General features: G+C 40.6%; 1 protein-coding gene across 1 annotated transcript in view; it reads left to right on the top strand.

The window, feature by feature from the left end:
• The first annotated feature begins 418 nt into the window (after positions 1-418).
• Positions 419-19977, top strand: part of LOC121382356 (complement decay-accelerating factor transmembrane isoform-like) — a 35623-nt gene continuing 16064 nt past the window's right edge. Inside the window, exons 1-4 of the mRNA XM_041511941.1 lie at positions 419-796; positions 1086-1256; positions 2809-2985; positions 18781-18963. Coding sequence (XP_041367875.1) covers positions 439-796; positions 1086-1256; positions 2809-2985; positions 18781-18963 — 889 coding nt within the window. The 5' untranslated portion in view covers positions 419-438. The remainder of the gene's footprint in view (positions 797-1085; positions 1257-2808; positions 2986-18780; positions 18964-19977) is intronic.

Here is a 19977-nt window from a genome sequence, read left to right as displayed (position 1 = left end):
CGCTTTACTGGTGATCTACCATTACCCAAACATACTGCATTTTGGCGTGGCAAGATTTCAGCTTTAAAGTCATTTTTTGTACAAATTTACAGATCCGTGAAGGAAACAAACAAAATGGACATTAAACAAGAATATATTGATGAGTGGAAACAGTTACTTGTCATAGCAGCTGAATAAACTTTCTCATATTTTATGAAACAATATACATGTAGTACTGGACGTCGTTCTTACGTCTATGATTCCTTACAATGAAAATCTATACCTGCACACTCCTTTATCATTGTTTCTTCTTTGCCCGTAGAGATAGCATCTACTATTGTTGGGTAAATACGATAAATATTTTAAAGAGCTGTCGATGCATACATGCTTTTCAACATAATTTAGACTGAGTTTTCACCAGCTAACGAACGATGACATTTTGAAAACCGCTCTTACAAGATGTTTTTTAAAATGTGTTCCTTTAATATCGGAAGAAACTATGGCATTTATTTATTACTTCGACTGCTTGTCTTGGCATCAGTTCTAGAGTTGATGGAATCGTTGAACTGTGTGGAGATTTCTAACTTTATAAGACAGGCCTCCTTTACCAACTTACGTCTGACGGAGGGCGTGATAGGTACTCATATTGATGTAGAGAATGGTGGCGACTGCGCTGTGAAATGTGAAAATAACCCTAACTGTAAATCGTTCTTCTTCAACACGAACTCTCGCACCTGCCAGACTAACTCTAAGATTTACCTGACAACAGCTGGAGCAGTACTTGACGCAGGTTCGAGGTACTTCAGGATAGAAACGGGTAAAATGACATTTTATTTTTAATTTTTTTATATTTTCTACTAAGTCATAAAAACATAGTTCAGTTGTTTTGTTTAACGACTCCACTAGAGCACATTAATGTATTAATCATCGGCTACTGGATGTCGAATATTTGATTATTTTGACATGTAGTCTTCGAGAGGAAAACACTCTACATTTTTCTACTAGTAGCCATGGACTTTTTGTATGCACTGGAACGAGAAATAGCCCAATGGGCCCACTGACGGGGATCGATCCATTAAACATGTGTATTCTTCATTTTCTTTCAGAATGCCCTGCACCTCCCTCAGTACCCAACTCTCAACCTCGGTTTGACGTGAACTCTCCACCAAACGCCACAGGGACGGTACTGAAGTATGCCTGCAATGTTGGGTACTCACGAAAGGGGCGTGTCAGGTGTCAAGTAGACGGCACGTGGACTCAGATGTCCTGCACTGAAGGTCTGACTTTTTAATACTAATTTAATTTGTATGTGTAAATACGTAATACTTGTTCATGGAAGAAAGCGCTGCAAGTTCGAGTTGTGTTTGATTCAGCAGCTGCTAATTTTACTACAATTAGTCCTAGCACCATCACCAACAACACCACTACTGTTACTAGTGCATCACTATCGCTATTGCTACTACTACTACTACTACTACTACTACTACTACTACTACTACTACTACCACTACCACTACCACTACCACTATCACTACCGCTACTACTACTACTACCATTGCCACTACCACTACCACCACTACTACTACTACCACTACTGCTGTTGCCGCCGCCGCTGCAGCTGCTGCTACTACTACTACTACCATTGCTGCTAATATCACCATCATCACATAACTATTACAGCTATGCCCTTAATCTAGGACAACTATTTCTACAATTACAATTATTATTATTATTATTATTACCACAACCAGGACATACAAATAAGTAGACTATAATTATTACTACTACTACTACCACCACCACCAACAACAACAACACTACCACCACCACCACCACCACCACCATCACCACCCCTACTACTACTACTACTACAACTGCTTCTACTATCACCATGATAACCATAACTATTACAACTGTGCTCTTAAACTAATACCATTAGTTCTACAATTACAATTATTATTATTACCACAACCAAGACATTCAAATACGTAGCATACAATTACCAATAACCTCATATCATAATAACTTGTTATGAAAACTAAAACTATTACTATCACCACCAAAATGAATAGTATCATATTATAACTAGTGAGGTCTGTTAATGTTTGCGGACGAGCTGGACAAAAATGCCATTTTTTCACCAGAGACCCACACTGGTGTGTAGATTTCAAAAAGTCTCAAGAACCAAATTTTCAACCAGTAGGAAGCCATTATGACAAAAACTGTGTCGAGATCGTGACGTCACACTTATTGTGTACATGTTTTCCCAAAAATATGGTCATAAATCTGTGATCGAAAAGTACATCATGTGGATATTTCTCTTTCAGATTAAGTTCTATTTGTACAAAGAATTATTTATTGATGGTAGCACATTACAATTGTAATGTACTCGAGTGAATTGTACCAAAATGGTGTGTAAAATAGATTAACTGGTAATTATTTATTTAGTAAATGTAAAAACAACCCAACAAAACAAAACAACAAAACAAAACAAAAAACAAACACACACACACACACACACAAAACCCCCACAGTGAATATATAATACTATCTGTTTATGCTGTACCTAGTGAGACCCTTCCTTTACCAAATGCTACTCGCATGTCAAGATCACTATATTAGAATTGGGTGTCATGGAATACAGCATGATAATCAATACATCAATATACAGTCATACTGTTTGCTAAAACCACTACTAATACCACCATCAACACCACAGAGTTGACAATTAAACTGTCCAATAATACAAACCGGTCAGGGTTTTGTGGGTTATATTTCCATTTATCAGTATTTACACTTTATACAAAAACACTCTCTATTGTATTCCAGATTGCCCCAGTCCTCCCGTAATACCAAATAGTTATAAAAAATTTGACACATCAACCGTCTCCACATCTCAGGGAAAGTCCTTGAAGTACAAATGTCGGCCCAGATTCGTAGGTGAAAATGGTGTCACAACTATCACCTGCCAACGAAACGCCACCTGGACAAACATAGTTTGTAAACGTAAGTAACTTTAATATATCTGGCATGGGTACAATATTAATTAATAAATGTATTTGGTAATGTGTAATATATTTCTTAAGCATAACGTTAATACCATATATGAGCTAAAAGAACAAATACAGCTGCACAATATTAACTAGTAAATGTATTTGGTAATTACTAATATAACATTAATATAGCATAACATTAATATTATACATGAACTAAATGACACCTGCCTAAGTCCACATGTTGTCGTTATTGTCTCGTCTTTACTAAAAAGGCTAGATATAGGTAACACGTTTCCAGCGACGGCGACAACGTCACCGTTTGCGTTTAGATTAGACTTGACATTTCGCGCTTTTCTCCATTTTATACATCAATAAAACCTGGTTTAAAGGTGCACCTATGAATACTCGTGACAATGCATGTGAAACAAAAACTAATTTAGGGGGTGGGGCTACTTAATTTTATTTTATACGCACGGAAATGAACATTTATGAATGCAGCTGTGAGCGATACTGAATACGTTTATGGATTTTATTTTTACACTTGTCAAGAAATTGACAATTGGACAAAAATAGTTTGTAACGTTTAAAGACAATTAGACATTGGAAGATGCCAGCAACTGGGGTGGCGGCGCTATGAATTAATTCACTTTTCAACTTTGAGACGGTCAATGCAAAATATTCAGTGTCCATGTTGTCAGTGAACACTGCAAAACCTCTCACATATCCATGTACTGCATGTCAGTGGACACTACAAAACCTCTAACGTATCCATGTTGTCAGTGGACACTACAAAACCTCTAACGTATCCATGTTGTCATTGGACACCACAAAACCTCTAACATATCCCTGTTGTCAGTGGACACCACAAAACCTCTAATGTATCCCTGTTGTCAGTGGACACTACAAAACCTCTAACGCATCCATGTTGTCAGTGGACACCACAAAACCTCTAACATATCCATGTACTGCATGTCAGTGGACACTACAAAACCTCTAACGCATCCATGTTGTCAGTGGACACCACAAAACCTGTAATGTATCCCTGTTGTCAGTGGACACTACAAAACCTCTGACATATCCCTGTTGTCAGTGGACACTACAGAACCTCTAACGCATTCATGTTGTCACTGGACACCACACAACCTGTAATGTATCCCTGTTGTCAGTGGACACTACAAAACCTCTGACATATCCCTGTTGTCCGTGGACACTACAGAACCTCTAACGCATCCATGTTGTCAATGGACACCACAAAACCTCTAATGTATCCCTGTTGTCAGTGGACACTACAAAACCTCTAACGCATTCATGTTGTCATTGGACACCACAAAACCTCTAATGTATCCCTGTTGTCAGTGGACACTACAGAACCTCTAACGCATCCATTTTGTCATTGGACACCACAAAACCTCTAATGTATCCCTGTTGTCAGTGGACACTACAGAACCTCTAACGCATCCATTTTGTCATTGGACACCACAAAACCTCTAATGTATCCCTGTTGTCAGTGGACACTACAAAACCTCTAACGCATCCATGTTGTCATTGAACACCACAAAACCTCTAATGCATCCATGTTGTCAGTGGACAATACAAAACCTCTAACGCATCCATGTTGTCATTGGACACCACAAAACCTCTAATGTATCCCTGTTGTCAGTGGACACTACAAAACCTGTAACGCATCCATGTTGTCATTGGACACCACAAAACCTCTAATGCATCCATGTTGTCAGTCGACAATACAAAACCTCTAACGCATCCATGTTGTCATTGGACACCATAAAACCTCTAATGTATCCCTGTTGTCAGTGGACACTACAAAACCTCTGACATATCTCTGTTGTCAGTGGACACTACAGAACCTCTAACGCATCCGTGTTGTCATTGGACACTACAAAATGACAAAACCTCTGACATATCCCTGGTGTCAGTGGACACTACAGAACCTCTAACGCATCCATGTTGTCATTGAACACCACAAAACTCTAACGCATCAATGTTGTCATTGGACACCACAAAACCTCTAATGTATCCCTGTTGTCAGTGGACACTACAAAACCTCTAACGCATCCATGTTGTCAGTGGACACCACAAAACCTGTAATGTATCCCTGTTGTCAGTGGACACTACAAAACCTCTGACATATCCCTGTTGTCAGTGGACACTACAGAACCTCTAACGCATCTATGTTGTCACTGGACACCACAAAACCTGTAATGTATCCCTGTTGTCAGTGGACACTACAAAACCTCTGACATATCCCTGTTGTCCGTGGACACTACAGAACCTCTAACGCATCCATGTTGTCAATGGACACCACAAAACCTCTAATGTATCCCTGTTGTCAGTGGACACTACAAAACCTCTAACGCATTCATGTTGTCATTGGACACCACAAAACCTCTAATGTATCCCTGTTGTCAGTGGACACTACAAAACCTCTAACGCATCCATGTTGTCATTGGACACCACAAAACCTCTAATGCATCCATGTTGTCAGTGGACAATACAAAACCTCTAACGCATCCATGTTGCCATTGGACACCACAAAACCTCTAACGTATCCATGTTGTCATTGGACACCACAAAACCTCTAACGTATCCCTGTTGTCAGTGGACACTACAAAACCTCTAACGCATCCATGTTGTCAGTGGACACCACAAAACCTCTGACATATCCATGTACTGTATGTCAGTGGACACTACAAAACCTCTAATGTATCCCTGTTGTCAATGGACACCACAAAACCTCTAATGTATCCCTGTTGTCAGTGGACACTACAAAACCTCTAACGTATCCCTGGTGTCAGTGGACACCACAAAACCTCTAATGTATCCCTGTTGTCAGTGGACACCAGAAAACCTCTAACATATCCCTGTTGTCAGTGAACACCAGAAAACCTCTAACGTATCCCTGTTGTCAGTGGACACTACAAAACCTCTAACCTATCCCTGTTGTCAGTGGACACCACACAACCTCTAACGTAGCCCTGTTGTCAGTGGACACTACAAAACCTCTAACGTATCCCTGTTGTCAGTGGACACCACAAAACCTCTAACGCATCCATGTTGTCATTGGACACCACAAAACCTCTAACGTATCCCTGTTGTCAGTGGACACTACAAAACCTCTGACATATCCCTGTTGTCAGTGGACACTACAGAACCTCTAACGCATTCATGTTGTCACTGGACACCACAAAACCTGTAATGTATCCCTGTTGTCAGTGGACACCACAAAACCTCTAACGTATCCCTGTTGTCAGTGGACACCACAAAACCTCTAACGCATCCATGTTGTCATTGGACACCACAAAACCTCTAACGTATCCCTGTTGTCAGTGGACACTACAAAACCTCTGACATATCCCTGTTGTCAGTGGACACTACAGAACCTCTAACGCATTCATGTTGTCACTGGACACCACAAAACCTGTAATGTATCCCTGTTGTCAGTGGACACTACAAAACCTCTGACATATCCCTGTTGTCCGTGGACACTACAGAACCTCTAACGCATCCATGTTGTCAATGGACACCACAAAACCTCTAATGTATCCCTGTTGTCAGTGGACACTACAAAACCTCTAACGCATTCATGTTGTCATTGGACACCACAAAACCTCTAATGTATCCCTGTTGTCAGTGGACACTACAGAACCTCTAACGCATCCATGTTGTCATTGGACACCACAAAACCTCTAATGTATCCCTGTTGTCAGTGGACACTACAAAACCTCTAACGCATCCATGTTGTCATTGGACACCACAAAACCTCTAATGCATCCATGTTGTCAGTCGACAATACAAAACCTCTAACGCATCCATGTTGTCATTGGACACCATAAAACCTCTAATGTATCCCTGTTGTCAGTGGACACTACAAAACCTCTGACATATCTCTGTTGTCAGTGGACACTACAGAACCTCTAACGCATCCGTATTGTCATTGGACACCACAAAATGACAAAACCTCTGACATATCCCTGGTGTCAGTGGACACTACAGAACCTCTAACGCATCCATGTTGTCATTGAACACCACAAAACTCTAACGCATCCATGTTGTCATTGGACACCACAAAACCTCTAATGTATCCCTGTTGTCAGTGGACACTACAAAACCTCTAACGCATCCATGTTGTCAGTGGACACCACAAAACCTGTAATGTATCCCTGTTGTCAGTGGACACTACAAAACCTCTGACATATCCCTGTTGTCAGTGGACACTACAGAACCTCTAACGCATCCATGTTGTCACTGGACACCACAAAACCTGTAATGTATCCCTGTTGTCAGTGGACACTACAAAACCTCTGACATATCCCTGTTGTCCGTGGACACTACAGAACCTCTAACGCATCCATGTTGTCAATGGACACCACAAAACCTCTAATGTATCCCTGTTGTCAGTGGACACTACAAAACCTCTAACGCATTCATGTTGTCATTGGACACCACAAAACCTCTAATGTATCCCTGTTGTCAGTGGACACTACAGAACCTCTAACGCATCCATGTTGTCATTGGACACCACAAAACCTCTAATGCATCCATGTTGTCAGTGGACAATACAAAACCTCTAACGCATCCATGTTGTCATTGGACACCACAAAACCTCTAACGTATCCATGTTGTCATTGGACACCACAAAACCTCTAACGTATCCCTGTTGTCAGTGGACACTACAAAACCTCTAACGCATCCATGTTGTCAGTGGACACCACAAAACCTCTGACATATCCATGTACTGTATGTCAGTGGACACTACAAAACCTCTAATGTATCCCTGTTGTCAATGGACACCACAAAACCTCTAATGTATCCCTGTTGTCAGTGGACACTACAAAACCTCTAACGTATCCCTGGTGTCAGTGGACACCACAAAACCTCTAATGTATCCCTGTTGTCAGTGGACACCAGAAAACCTCTAACATATCCCTGTTGTCAGTGAACACCAGAAAACCTCTAACGTATCCCTGTTGTCAGTGGACACTACAAAACCTCTAACCTATCCCTGTTGTCAGTGGACACCACAAAACCTCTAACCTATCCCTGTTGTCAGTGGACACCACACAACCTCTAACGTAGCCCTGTTGTCAGTGGACACTACAAAACCTCTAACGTATCCCTGTTGTCAGTGGACACCACAAAACCTCTAACGCATCCATGTTGTCATTGGACACCACAAAACCTCTAACGTATCCCTGTTGTCAGTGGACACTACAAAACCTCTAACGTATCCATGTTGTCAGTGGACACTACAAAACCTCTAATGTATTCCTGTTGTCAGTGGACACCACAAAACCTCTAATGTATCCCTGTTGTCAGTGGACATCACAAAACCTCTAACGTATCCCTGTTGTCAGTGGACACTACAAAACCTCTAATGTATCCATGTTGTCAGTGGACACTACAGAACCTCTAACGTAGCCATGATGTCAGTGAACATTACAAAACCTCTAACGTATCCACGTTGTCAGTGGACACTACACAAACATTTAACGTGTCCATGTTGTCATCAGTTGCCTGATTTAGTGAAACAGTCAGCTAAAGATTGTTGTGCAGAAATTGAAAATATTTCATTGGCCCGCCGAACCAGAACAACCTATATATATATATAATGATAAAAGGATTAAGGAAACTTGGTAAGATATCAACCTGACGTGGCAAACAAACGATATCAAACCCCAAACCTTGATTGACAAATCAATACATGTAGAACTATTCTGATCAAGACTACGTTATTCACATTTCTTGCATACAGATTTACAAAACTCAAGGGACATCGCGCAAGTATTTAATAGAAGAATCTATTCAAAACACCCCAGCAGGCCCGTACGCAGGGGGGGTGCGAGGGTGCGTACGCACACACACACACACACACACACACACACACACACACACACACACACCGATAGTCTGCCGAGGTCCGTCTGTGGATGTGTAAAAAATATATTTGACATATTTTGAGACAAAGAAACATTTCAAATTTATTTCCCAGGAAAATGCATCTCCTGCATTCTAGATTTAAAAACATTTTGGCGGGTATGCCTCCGGACCCCCCTCCCCCAGCAACACCGGCCCTTTGGGCCGTCGATTACGCACCCCCCCCCCCCCCCCCATAAATTTCTGCGTACGGGCCTGCCCCAGCAACATACTTTCAACGTAAACAAATCATGTTTAGGAACTAATGACCTTTGACAGGCCCTGTTTCCTGGGAATTAGGCTAATTCGGAACCACTATCAAAAGGGAACCATTTTTGATGAAATTGATTGCATTTCTCCGAATTTTAGCTAGCTGCTAATACTTCTGTGTCCCCTATACAGACACAAATAAACTAAAATAAATGATAAATATACCTGTTGTTTTATTGAAGATATCATCGTTCACAATAATGATACCGTTTTACACATAGATTGTGGTGCCGTTTCAGACAGCGCTAGGTTCCGTTTTGTCCAATTTGGTTCCATTTTCGTTTGAGGCCGTTTTGGCATGTTTCCGTTTTCGCTATAACCCGCTTCCGGGATGTCGCACTTATTGACAATGCGGTGCATGTATTGTGTATTTCGATATTCTTCTGAACCGTTTCTTTGAATGGTTTGGAATTCTTACATGGCTAATGCGGTGTCGTGGATTCAATACAATTTTTTTTTTTAAATAATAGAAATAACTAAACAATACAATCAATCAGGATCGCCCCTCGGACTGGTAGTATTTTATTTTTAACTCGTCCGTCAGAATGTTTGCTCGCATTTGGCGAGCGGGCGAATACTTTCTGCACCCATGAGTAATGTGAAGATTTTAGAAGTCTGCTACAGTTTTCTTTTCAATGCCATGGGATGCCAAGACATGTCACAACCAGTAAAAGGCACATGGAAAGGAGAACCAGGAAAGGAAGGGGAGGACGCATTTGTTTATGATGTCTTTAATATTGTACGAAAGATGGCATTTTCTGGGTAGTTGGCGGGACGTAGCCCAGTGGTAAAGCACCCGCTGAGATCGATCCCCGTCGGTGGACCCATTGGGCTGTTTCTCGTTCCAGCCAGTGCTCCACAACCAGTGTTACAAAGGCCGTGGTATGTACTATCCTGTCTGTGGGATGGTGCATATAAAAGATCTCTTGCTACACCTGTCACGGGGATCCTATAATACCCGTAACTGAATGAAACACGATTATCAAAATATCTCTCCTAACTGTATATCTATTAGATCTCTCTGTAACAGGCAGTTATACCCGCTGGCTCGTCTAGGTATGATCAGAGATAAGATCTTATATAAAGTATATATTATTAAGCACGTTTAGTTCACTAGAAAACACAACAAAAACACAATACACTTTGGAATCTGTATTAACCTACGCTGACAAATGTACTGCCGCAGTAGTTAATTCACAACAACAAATAATAACTACCCAGAACTGATCACTTAATTAGTTATTCTCTAGGTGTCTAGTTTACACAATATGCTAATCACTTCACCGTGACACAACACCCACACGTGTGATAATTGAGAACCGCTGCCAGGGGAACTTAATTAATAAAGAATTACAACTCTATTCCTAACTGGTTAATTTTTAATTAACCCTAACTACTCATTCAATAACCTTGTAATACAGACTTAATACTGGTACGTATCACACTAAAGACACTAACCTACAGTTTACCTAGGTCCTCTAGGATGACTGGTTAAGCTTTTTATATATATTAGATCAGTGAGCCTACAGATTACTGCGTCAGATGACCGGCAGCACCGTTTAAATAATATTGGTATAATACAGTATTAAAATATTTAAAGTCGCATCAATCACATCAAGGTTATACAACAGAGCAGAAATGATATTTACCAAGTCCAAACGGACTAACGTTCCCCCTGGAAGCCTTCCTATGTTTCTCCCTGATATCTCTAAAACCCTAGCTATTTATCATAAAATGTGAATATCGCCTGGGGGTACAACGCGGTACCTCACCTATCATCTGATATTTCCACCTCTCACAGAGTCGGTATATTTTCTTAGATCGCCCAGACTGGCTGTCGCCATTCCGCGAGCAATCCCCTGGTCATAAACAGCACTACCGGAGTTATTACGTAACTACTGGCCACATGGCCTCCACACCTGCGCTGGGTGTGTATTAGAAGCTCGACGACCGTCGCGCAAAGGTATCACGTAACAAGTTGCCCATCTGGGCTTAAGTGCATTTTGGAACTGCACACGGCCCTCTAAAACAATTAATATCGCCACAGGCGAAAACAAATTAAGAGCATGTTCCGTCACACACCCCCACCTCAAAAGGATATTTCCTCTACTCTAGGAATAGGGAAATATACTACATTAAAACAAAAGGTGCGTTAACCGACGCATCCGGGCATTTATAACACATGTATTAATAAGGTGACTACCAGTAATCACACTGAGTCTCTGAGTCCCTGGTATACAAATAAAATATATAAAAACAAAACAGAAATCAAGAATGTCAACACATTATCATAACGTTCAACTTCGGGACAGGGCATCAGCGATTACATTGGATGTGCCCTTGATATGTTCAATGGTAATTGGGAATTCCTGCAGAAGACGACTCCACCTCAAAACTCTCTGGTTGGTGGCTTTCATTCTGTGAATGAAGGTAAGCGGATTATGATCAGTAAAGACCACCACTTGATACACTGCCGATTTCACGTAGATCTGAAAATGCTTCAGAGCTTGTACCATGGCCAAAGCTTCCTTCTCTATAGTGGAATAGTTCACCTGGTGTTTGTCAAACTTTTTGGAGAAGAAACTTACAGGATGGTCCAGTCCATTTTCATCTTCTTGGAACAGCACAGCTCCAGCTCCCACGTCACTGGCATCCATAGCTAGCTTGAAAGGCATTCGGTAGTCTGGCGCTGCCATCACGGGAGACGAGTAGCGCCTCTGCTTGAGACGGTTGAATGACTTCTAGCATTCATCGGACCACTGGAACTTCTTTTCCTTCTTTTTCCGTGTCGCACGTTTTCCAGGTTTTCTCCGATAGGCATGCTGTCGAATCGGTGTAGCGTTGGGTTCCAAGCGCACATCTTGGCTTAAGGTATTGGTAACCGTTGGAAGGTCCTGACAAATGGAAACATTGTCTTGTATCAGCGTAGTCAACTTTGCTCGCTGGGGGCTCAAGTCTGCTAGAATCTGGCCGTTGGCCAACTTGATCTCCGCAGTCTTGACGTCATCACAGGAAATTGAGTGTCTCTCAATTTGGACAGGTAGTACTGGAACTATCGGCAGTCTGTCAAAATAACCTTTTAGCAAATTGATGTGACAATACCTACTTTTCCTAACCCTATCGGGAGTGTTTATCACATATCCTGTCTCATTAACCCGTTTGTGCACAACATAGGGACCGAAATACCGGTTCTGTAATGAACCCCGTTTAACGGGAAGGTACAGCAGCACCTTATCCCCTGGTTTAAATTCCCGATTCCTAGCCTTCCTATGAAACACTGATTTTATTTTGCTCTGAACATAGCTCAGTTGCTTCCTAGCTAGTTCGGTCGCCGGCAACCTCCTATCTCTAACTCTCTTATTCATTAATACTCTCTCAGTTAACAATGTAGTGCGAGCTGCCAACAATTTTGGATCAGCCCCCTGCTCTAGAATTAACTCTTGTCTATTACAAGATAAGTCCCCTCTATCAAACACAACTGGTTCATTTCCCCTTTGCGGGAGGTCAACAGGTTCCACCCCATTTAGTTCGTCAGTTGACTTATCTACCATTTTACTGATAACCTCATCCACTCCAATTTCATGGCTCACACACGTATCAGACAAATCACAAATATTCTCTGGATCTCGTGTTACCCTTCTGGCCATAGCCCTAGTCTTTACACACGCAGGATATCTAGTCTCATCAACCTCACACTCTTCTATGGGTAAAGGGCTGTCTTCAATTAACAATTGGTCACATTGCGGCTGACAACATTGACTAGTCAAATCATTACCCAACAAAACTCCTATGTTTTCAAAAGGCAAGTCCTTCACAACACCCATAATGACTGGTCCCGTCACAAACTTCGAACACAAGAAAACATTATGTAACCGGACAACCATATTTTCTCCAGTAACTGAGGTTAACGCCAAACTACGTCCTGTATCTGAATTCTCTATACCAGCTAAACACTCTTGCGTTATCAACGACTGACTACAGCCGGTATCTCGATAGATTGATATTGCCTTAGGATTCAATTCTTCTTTCACATCACAAACCATACCAGTGGACATATACGGGTTTACTAACCATTAACTCCCTCGCTAACGGAGCTGACCTCACTAAAACGACCACTTGCGCATTATCGCGTTTCCTTTTAAAACAGTCCCCGACAAGATGGTTATCCGTTTTACAGTTACTGCAATGTGGACGAAAAGTTCGTGCATTGGCTGATAATGCAGGCCTATCCTTACTTTGCCCACCAGGTGCATTCCTTGTCTGACTAGCTGACCAACTAGATGACTCTCCCCGATAGTTACTTTCCCGGGAAAAACATGGCTGAAATTTTTTCTTATCACCCTGTTGTATAGAGCTACCCTGTACTGCCTTAGCTTTGTGTATTAACACGTAATCATCTGCCACTATGCCTGCCTCCTCTATCTTTTTGACATCACGATCCTCTAAGTGAATACGTAAGCTAACTGGTAATCCATTTTTAATGTCCTGTAAGATCAACAACTCCCGTAACTCGGTATATGACTCTACCTGATGAGAAACCACCCATTTATCAAACATCCCTGCCTTCTTAGCCACAAACTCACTATAAGACTGACCCTGCGTTTTTCTCAACTCGCTATACCGTAAACGATAATCCTCAGGTCGTAATTCATACGCCCTCAACACTGCCGCCTTAACTAGGTCGTACTGACTTGCTCGCTCATCACTCATTGAATTATAAGCTACACTAGCCTTCCCCTTAAACTTAGACACGGCTAACAATGTCCACTTAGACTGCGGCCAATTTAGCTGCTTAGCGGCCCGTTCAAAAAGTTGGAAGAACATATCTACCTCCTGGTCATCAAATACAGGCACTGATCTATAAGCCTCCGACATGTTAAACCCATTTCCGGCTTCTCGTCTGACTTCTTCAGTATTCAACTTTAACTCATGTTCCACCATTAATTTTGCTAACTGGAATTCTCTATCTCTATCTCTATCTTCTCTATCCCTCTCTTCTTTTTCTCTCTCTCTCTCTATCCCTCTCTCTATCTTGTCTATCTCTATCTTCTTTCTCTCTTTCCCTCTCTTCTCTTTCTCTCTCTCTCTCTCTCTCTCACTATCCCTCTCTTGTCTTTCTCTATCTCTATCTCTATCTTCTCTATCTCTATCTTCTTTCTCGCTATCCCTCTCTTCTCTTTCTCTCTCTCTCTCTCTCTCTCTCTCTCTCTCTCTCTCTCTCTCTCTCTCTCTCTCTCTCTCTCTCTCTCTCTCTCTCTCTCTCTCTCTCTCTCCATCTCTTCTCTTTCTCTATCCCTCTCTTCTCTTTCTCTCTCTCTCTCTCTCTCTCTCTATCTAATGCACGTTCTTCTTTTTCGTACTCAAGCTTTTTAAAAGCTAACTGTTGTTCCATACTCAAGTCACTTATCTCTATCTCTGGAACAATCTCACTTTCTTCCATAACAGGCCTATCACCAAAAACGTCCTGGATAATAATTGTCTTTATATCACCTAAGGTTTTAGCTGATGTTAAATCAATTTCCCGCTCACTTGCGATTTCAACTAACTCGGCCTTACGTGCTCGCTTAATCTCCACTACACTGAGCGTAGGCCTATCCAGCAAATTCTTATCCATTTTTAGATATGACGCACTTATTATTAATTAATTTTCTAGTGAACAACGTTGCTACTTCTAATATATTTGTAAAAATAATTTATAAAGCCCCCATTTACAAACAATACTTTTTTAAATATGCATGTCCCGTTTCAGATCCGGGACGAGCGCCCCAATTTTCTACTCCTGTCACGGGGATTCTGTAATACCCGTAACTGAATGAAACACGATTATCAAAATATATCTCCTAACTGTATATCTATTAGATCTCTCTGTAACAGGCAGTTATACCCGCTGGCTCGTCTAGGTATGATCAGAGATAAGATCTTATATAAAGTATATATTATTAAGCACGTTTAGTTCACTAGAAAACACAACAAAAACACAATACACTTTGGAATCTGTATTAACCTACGCTGACAAATGTACTGCCGCAGTAGTTAATTCACAACAACAAATAATAACTACCCAGAACTGATCACTTAATTAGTTAATCTCTAGGTGTCTAGTTTACACAATATGCTAATCACTTCACCGTGACACAACACCCACACGTGTGATAATTGAGAACCGCTGCCAGGGGAACTTAATTAATAAAGGAATTACAACTCTATTCCTAACTGGTTAATTTTTAATTAACCCTAACTACTCATTCAATAACCTTGTAATACAGACTTAATACTGGTACGTATCACACTAAAGACACTAACCTACAGTTTACCTAGGTCCTCTAGGATGACTGGTTAAGCTTTTTATATATATTAGATCAGTGAGCCTACAGATTACTGCGTCAGATGGCCGGCAGCACCGTCTAAATAATATTGGTATAATACAGTATTAAAATATTTAAAGTCGCATCAATCACATCAAGGTTATACAACAGAGCAGAAATGATATTTACCAAGTCCAAACGGACTAACGTTCCCCTGGAAGCCTTCCTATATTTCTCCCTGATAATTACTAAAACCCTAGCTATTTATCATAAAATGTGAATATCGCCTGGGGGTACAACGCGGTACCTCACCTATCATCTGATATTTCCACCTCTCCCAGAGTCGGTATATTTTCTTAGATCGCCCAGACTGGCTGTCGCCATTCCGCGAGCAATCCCCTGGTCATAAACAGCACTACCGGAGTTATTACGTAACTACTGGCCACATGGCCTCCACACCTTCGCTGGGTGTGTATTAGAAGCTCGACGACCGTCGCGCAAAGGTATCACGTAACAAGGTGCCCATCTGGGCTTAAGTGCATTTTGGAACTGCACACGGCCCTCTAAAACAATTAATATCGCCACAGGCGAAAACAAATTAAGAGCATGTTCTGTCACACTGCTAATCGAAAAAGAGTAGCCCATGAAGTGGCGACAGCGGGTTTTCTCTCTCAATATCTGTGTGGTCCTTAACCATATATCCGACGCCATATAACCGTAAATAAAATGTGTTGAGTGCGTCGGTAAATAAAACATTTCCTTCCTTCCTTCTGGGTAGAAATATACATGAATGTCAATCAGTCAGAAATCGTTTGCTCTGATTTCATATTCACGAAGAACACATGCTGTGCGTATGGTCAGAATAAAGATATCTTGACACAGGATTTTGTGGTGACTTTACCGACAAGAACGAGCAGCATATAATAACATGCTGGTGTTCATAGTGCTATATGCAACACATCATTAGGATGTTGTGAGAAGTAGCTTAGCGGCCACTGGGTGGAAAGATTCCAAAAAGTAAAAGAAGCCTAGTTCAGTTGTAAACAACCAGGAGAAATATTTTCCAATTTGGAAGGATTGAGCCACAACTTGTTCCACCTGAACCACATTTCAACTCATTTTCATGCTTATATGCAATTAAGGTTCAAGAACGCTGTCCTGGGCACACACCTCAGCTGTCTGTGCTATCTGTCCAATGCAGTGGGTTATTTGTTAGTTGGTTAGTTGTTAGTGAGAGAGAAGAGAGTGTAGTGGCCTTACACCTACCCACTGAGCCCTTAAGAACTCGCTCTGGGTTGGAGCCGGTACAGGGCTGCGAACCCTGTACCTGTCTGCCTGTAGTCCGATGGCTTAACCACTGCGCCACCGAGGCCGGTCCTGAACCACATCCTCCTCCTTACAGGATTCTTTGTTTGTACATTTTCCACACAATATCCATTCGTACTATGCATGGCATTTGCCATGCAATTTAAGTTAGGGATACATATGCAATGCCCCACCACTCCCCATCCCCTCGCATATACAAATGTTATTTGTGTCATATATTTTTGGATCCAGACTGGGTATGAGGGCAGGGACTTTTATTGTTCAGACAGAATGCTGTTCTGATGATATTCACCACGTTTTAGCTCATCAGCGGAGTTTTTCTGATATCGATTTGTCTGGCGTCCGTCTGTCTGTCCGCCCGTCCGTCCGTCAACTTGTCCTTTGAAGTCCATCTTCTCCTACAGCTTTGATTGAATTGTTTTGAACGACCGGCCTCGGTGGCGTCGTGGTAGGCCATCGGTCTACAGGCTAGTAGGTACTGGGTTCGGATCCCAGTCGAGGCATGGGATTTTTAATCCAGATACTGACTCCAAACCCTGTGTGAGTGCTCCGCAAGGCTCAATGGGTAGGTGTAAACCACTTGCACCGACCAGTGATCGGTAACTGGTTCAACAAAGGCCATGGTTTGTGCTATCCTGCCTGTGGGAAGCGCAAATAAAAGATCCCTTGCTGCTAATCGGAAGAGTAGCCCATGTAGTGGCGACAGCGGGTTTCCTCTCAAAATCTGTGTGGTCCTTAACCATATGTCTGACGCCATATAACCGTAAATAAAATGTGTTGAGTGCGTCGTTAAATAAAACATTTCTTTCTTTTTTTCTTTGTTTTGAACGTTGATACGATTGTTATCTGGGACATCTTTCACAAAGTAATAGAGAGATATTTTTGAATTTTTGAATTTTTATTAATTTTGTAAAAAAAAAAACCCACACCAAATCTTCTAGAGTTTTGATGGGATAGTTTTGGCACTTGGTACGATGATTTTCTGGGGCAGTCTGTACAAATAGATATATATTTCGGAAATTTATAATTTTTTAATAGAAATTTAACATTGCCAAGTTAAAAACCTCTCTTCTCCTGGAGTTTTGATCAGAGTTCCAAAACTTGGTACTGTGATTCTCTGGAGCAGTCTTCACAAACTAATATAGACATAACTTAGGAAACTTTGAATTTGTGAATTTGTATTAAATGAAATAGACATTTAAAATTGAAAATTAAACATTTTTATCGTCTCCGAGAATTTTGATTGAAAAGTTCTAAAACTTGGTATACGTATTATCAGGGACAATCTTCATAAACTAACAGAGAGATATTTCGGAATTTTGATTATTTTTTTATATTTTAAATAAAAGTTTAACTTTTAAACTTTAAACTTTTAAGTTATTAAAATCAGGGCAATTCTCCCAAAAACTAACAGATAACAAATTTCATAAAAGTTATTATAATCAAAAGTTATTTTATAAATTTTAAAAGTGTTTCGAGAATACTAAAACAACCCATCTTGACACATAGATATTATACGGTGGTCTTTACACATTAATGTATTATCTACTCCTGGCAAAATTAAAAAGCAGAGCTTTATAGACCGATAGACCTCATATTGTCAGCTATAACAGCTTTGATGTTATCCAAGAATGTTTTTCTAATTTTGTTCATAGCACCAACAAGATTATTTGTGTTAATAGCAGATACTTGGTATCTCTTGGTACTGATGCATGTGCTTAGCTTTATACTCATTGGATATTCTTGCTATTTTATGTCTGATACCATCGAGTATTCCAAGGCAACTTTATTTCAAGTTATTTTATATCTGCTGATATACTTGATCACAAACCAAGTGTTTGCATTTTGCATTTTGATCAACCACTTCACACACAAATGTATATTTTTATTTTTATTTTTATATTGGTGACATAACCATGCCATTACAAAATTGCTCAGTTATTTCATTTTAGCGTCTTGCTTCATATTTTCAGGACCAGACTGCCCCAGTCCTCCTGTCTTTGCAAATAGTAATCAACAATTTATCCCAACAAGAGTTTCCACAGCGTATGGAACGTCCTTGCAATATGTATGCAAATCAGGGTTTGTCGCCGAAAATGGAGTCACCAGCATCACGTGTGATGTAGACGCCACATGGACAAGCATAGTTTGTAAACGTAAGTAAATTAATTATCTTTGTTCTTGTGTGTCGGGTGAGTGGTGAGGGGGTGCGGTTACACCGAGCTATCGTGCAAAGTAGTTTTACATTTTACAAAATAGCATTAGTTCTATTAATGTTAAGCATCAACACCAAAAAAAAATAAGAAAAAAATAAGAAAACGAAAATTCGCTTGAACAAGGAGGGGGGGGGGATTTTGACCCCCAACAATAATACCATACTGTGCGCCTAGGATAATAGATTTTTGTTCATTACATTAGTAATTATATATATATTGCATTCAAGTTGGCAGCCATTTTTGAGAACCATAGCTCGTCTAATCATTCTTCACGTTCCAACCCAATATTGACGTCTATAAAATTAGCAGCCTGATATAAACGCATAGGTGACTATGTTCGCGTACTTGTTAAAATAATAATATGCCACATATGAACCAAACTATATAAAACAAATACATAAACATTACAGTAGAAAAAGAAAAAAAATACTATCACAGTTTGTAAAACGCTTGGGGAAAACCCCCACTGCTTAGTCGATTTGACCCGCATCTGACCTGTGACGTAGCATCCAGCGTTCTGTTAGTAGGCCAACATGCCGACAGCAGAGAATGATTCTTAACGGACGCTAAGTTTGGACATTTTGGTCTTTTCACATTTGTACATCTACTCTAATGGTACCTCGATTGGCGATAAGCACGTTAACCTAGTTACCTACCTACCTGTGAGAAGCAGGACACAAGTTCAGTCCCGACTTTTGAAAGTGGGATATTAACATTTGACTGTAATAAAAATATTTGTTCAGATCAGAACGCATTTAAAACAACAAGCAGAATAAATAACATTAGTTTATTGATTAATATAACATAAAATAGGGATCTGAATTTATTGTTTTAGACAGATCAGTATGATGCAATGCAGGTATGAACACATACAAATAATAATACGATTTATCTTGCTGCCTACACCCGTTACTACAGGTGTTGTTCATTGTTTATTAAGCTTTCAAAGAGGCA

The sequence above is a fragment of the Gigantopelta aegis genome, chromosome 9 (genome assembly GCF_016097555.1).
Source record: "Gigantopelta aegis isolate Gae_Host chromosome 9, Gae_host_genome, whole genome shotgun sequence".
NCBI classification, from domain to species: Eukaryota; Metazoa; Mollusca; class Gastropoda; order Neomphalida; family Peltospiridae; genus Gigantopelta; species Gigantopelta aegis.
The sequence above is the reverse complement of the archived record's forward strand: the minus strand, read 5'-3'. Positions and strand labels throughout refer to the sequence as shown.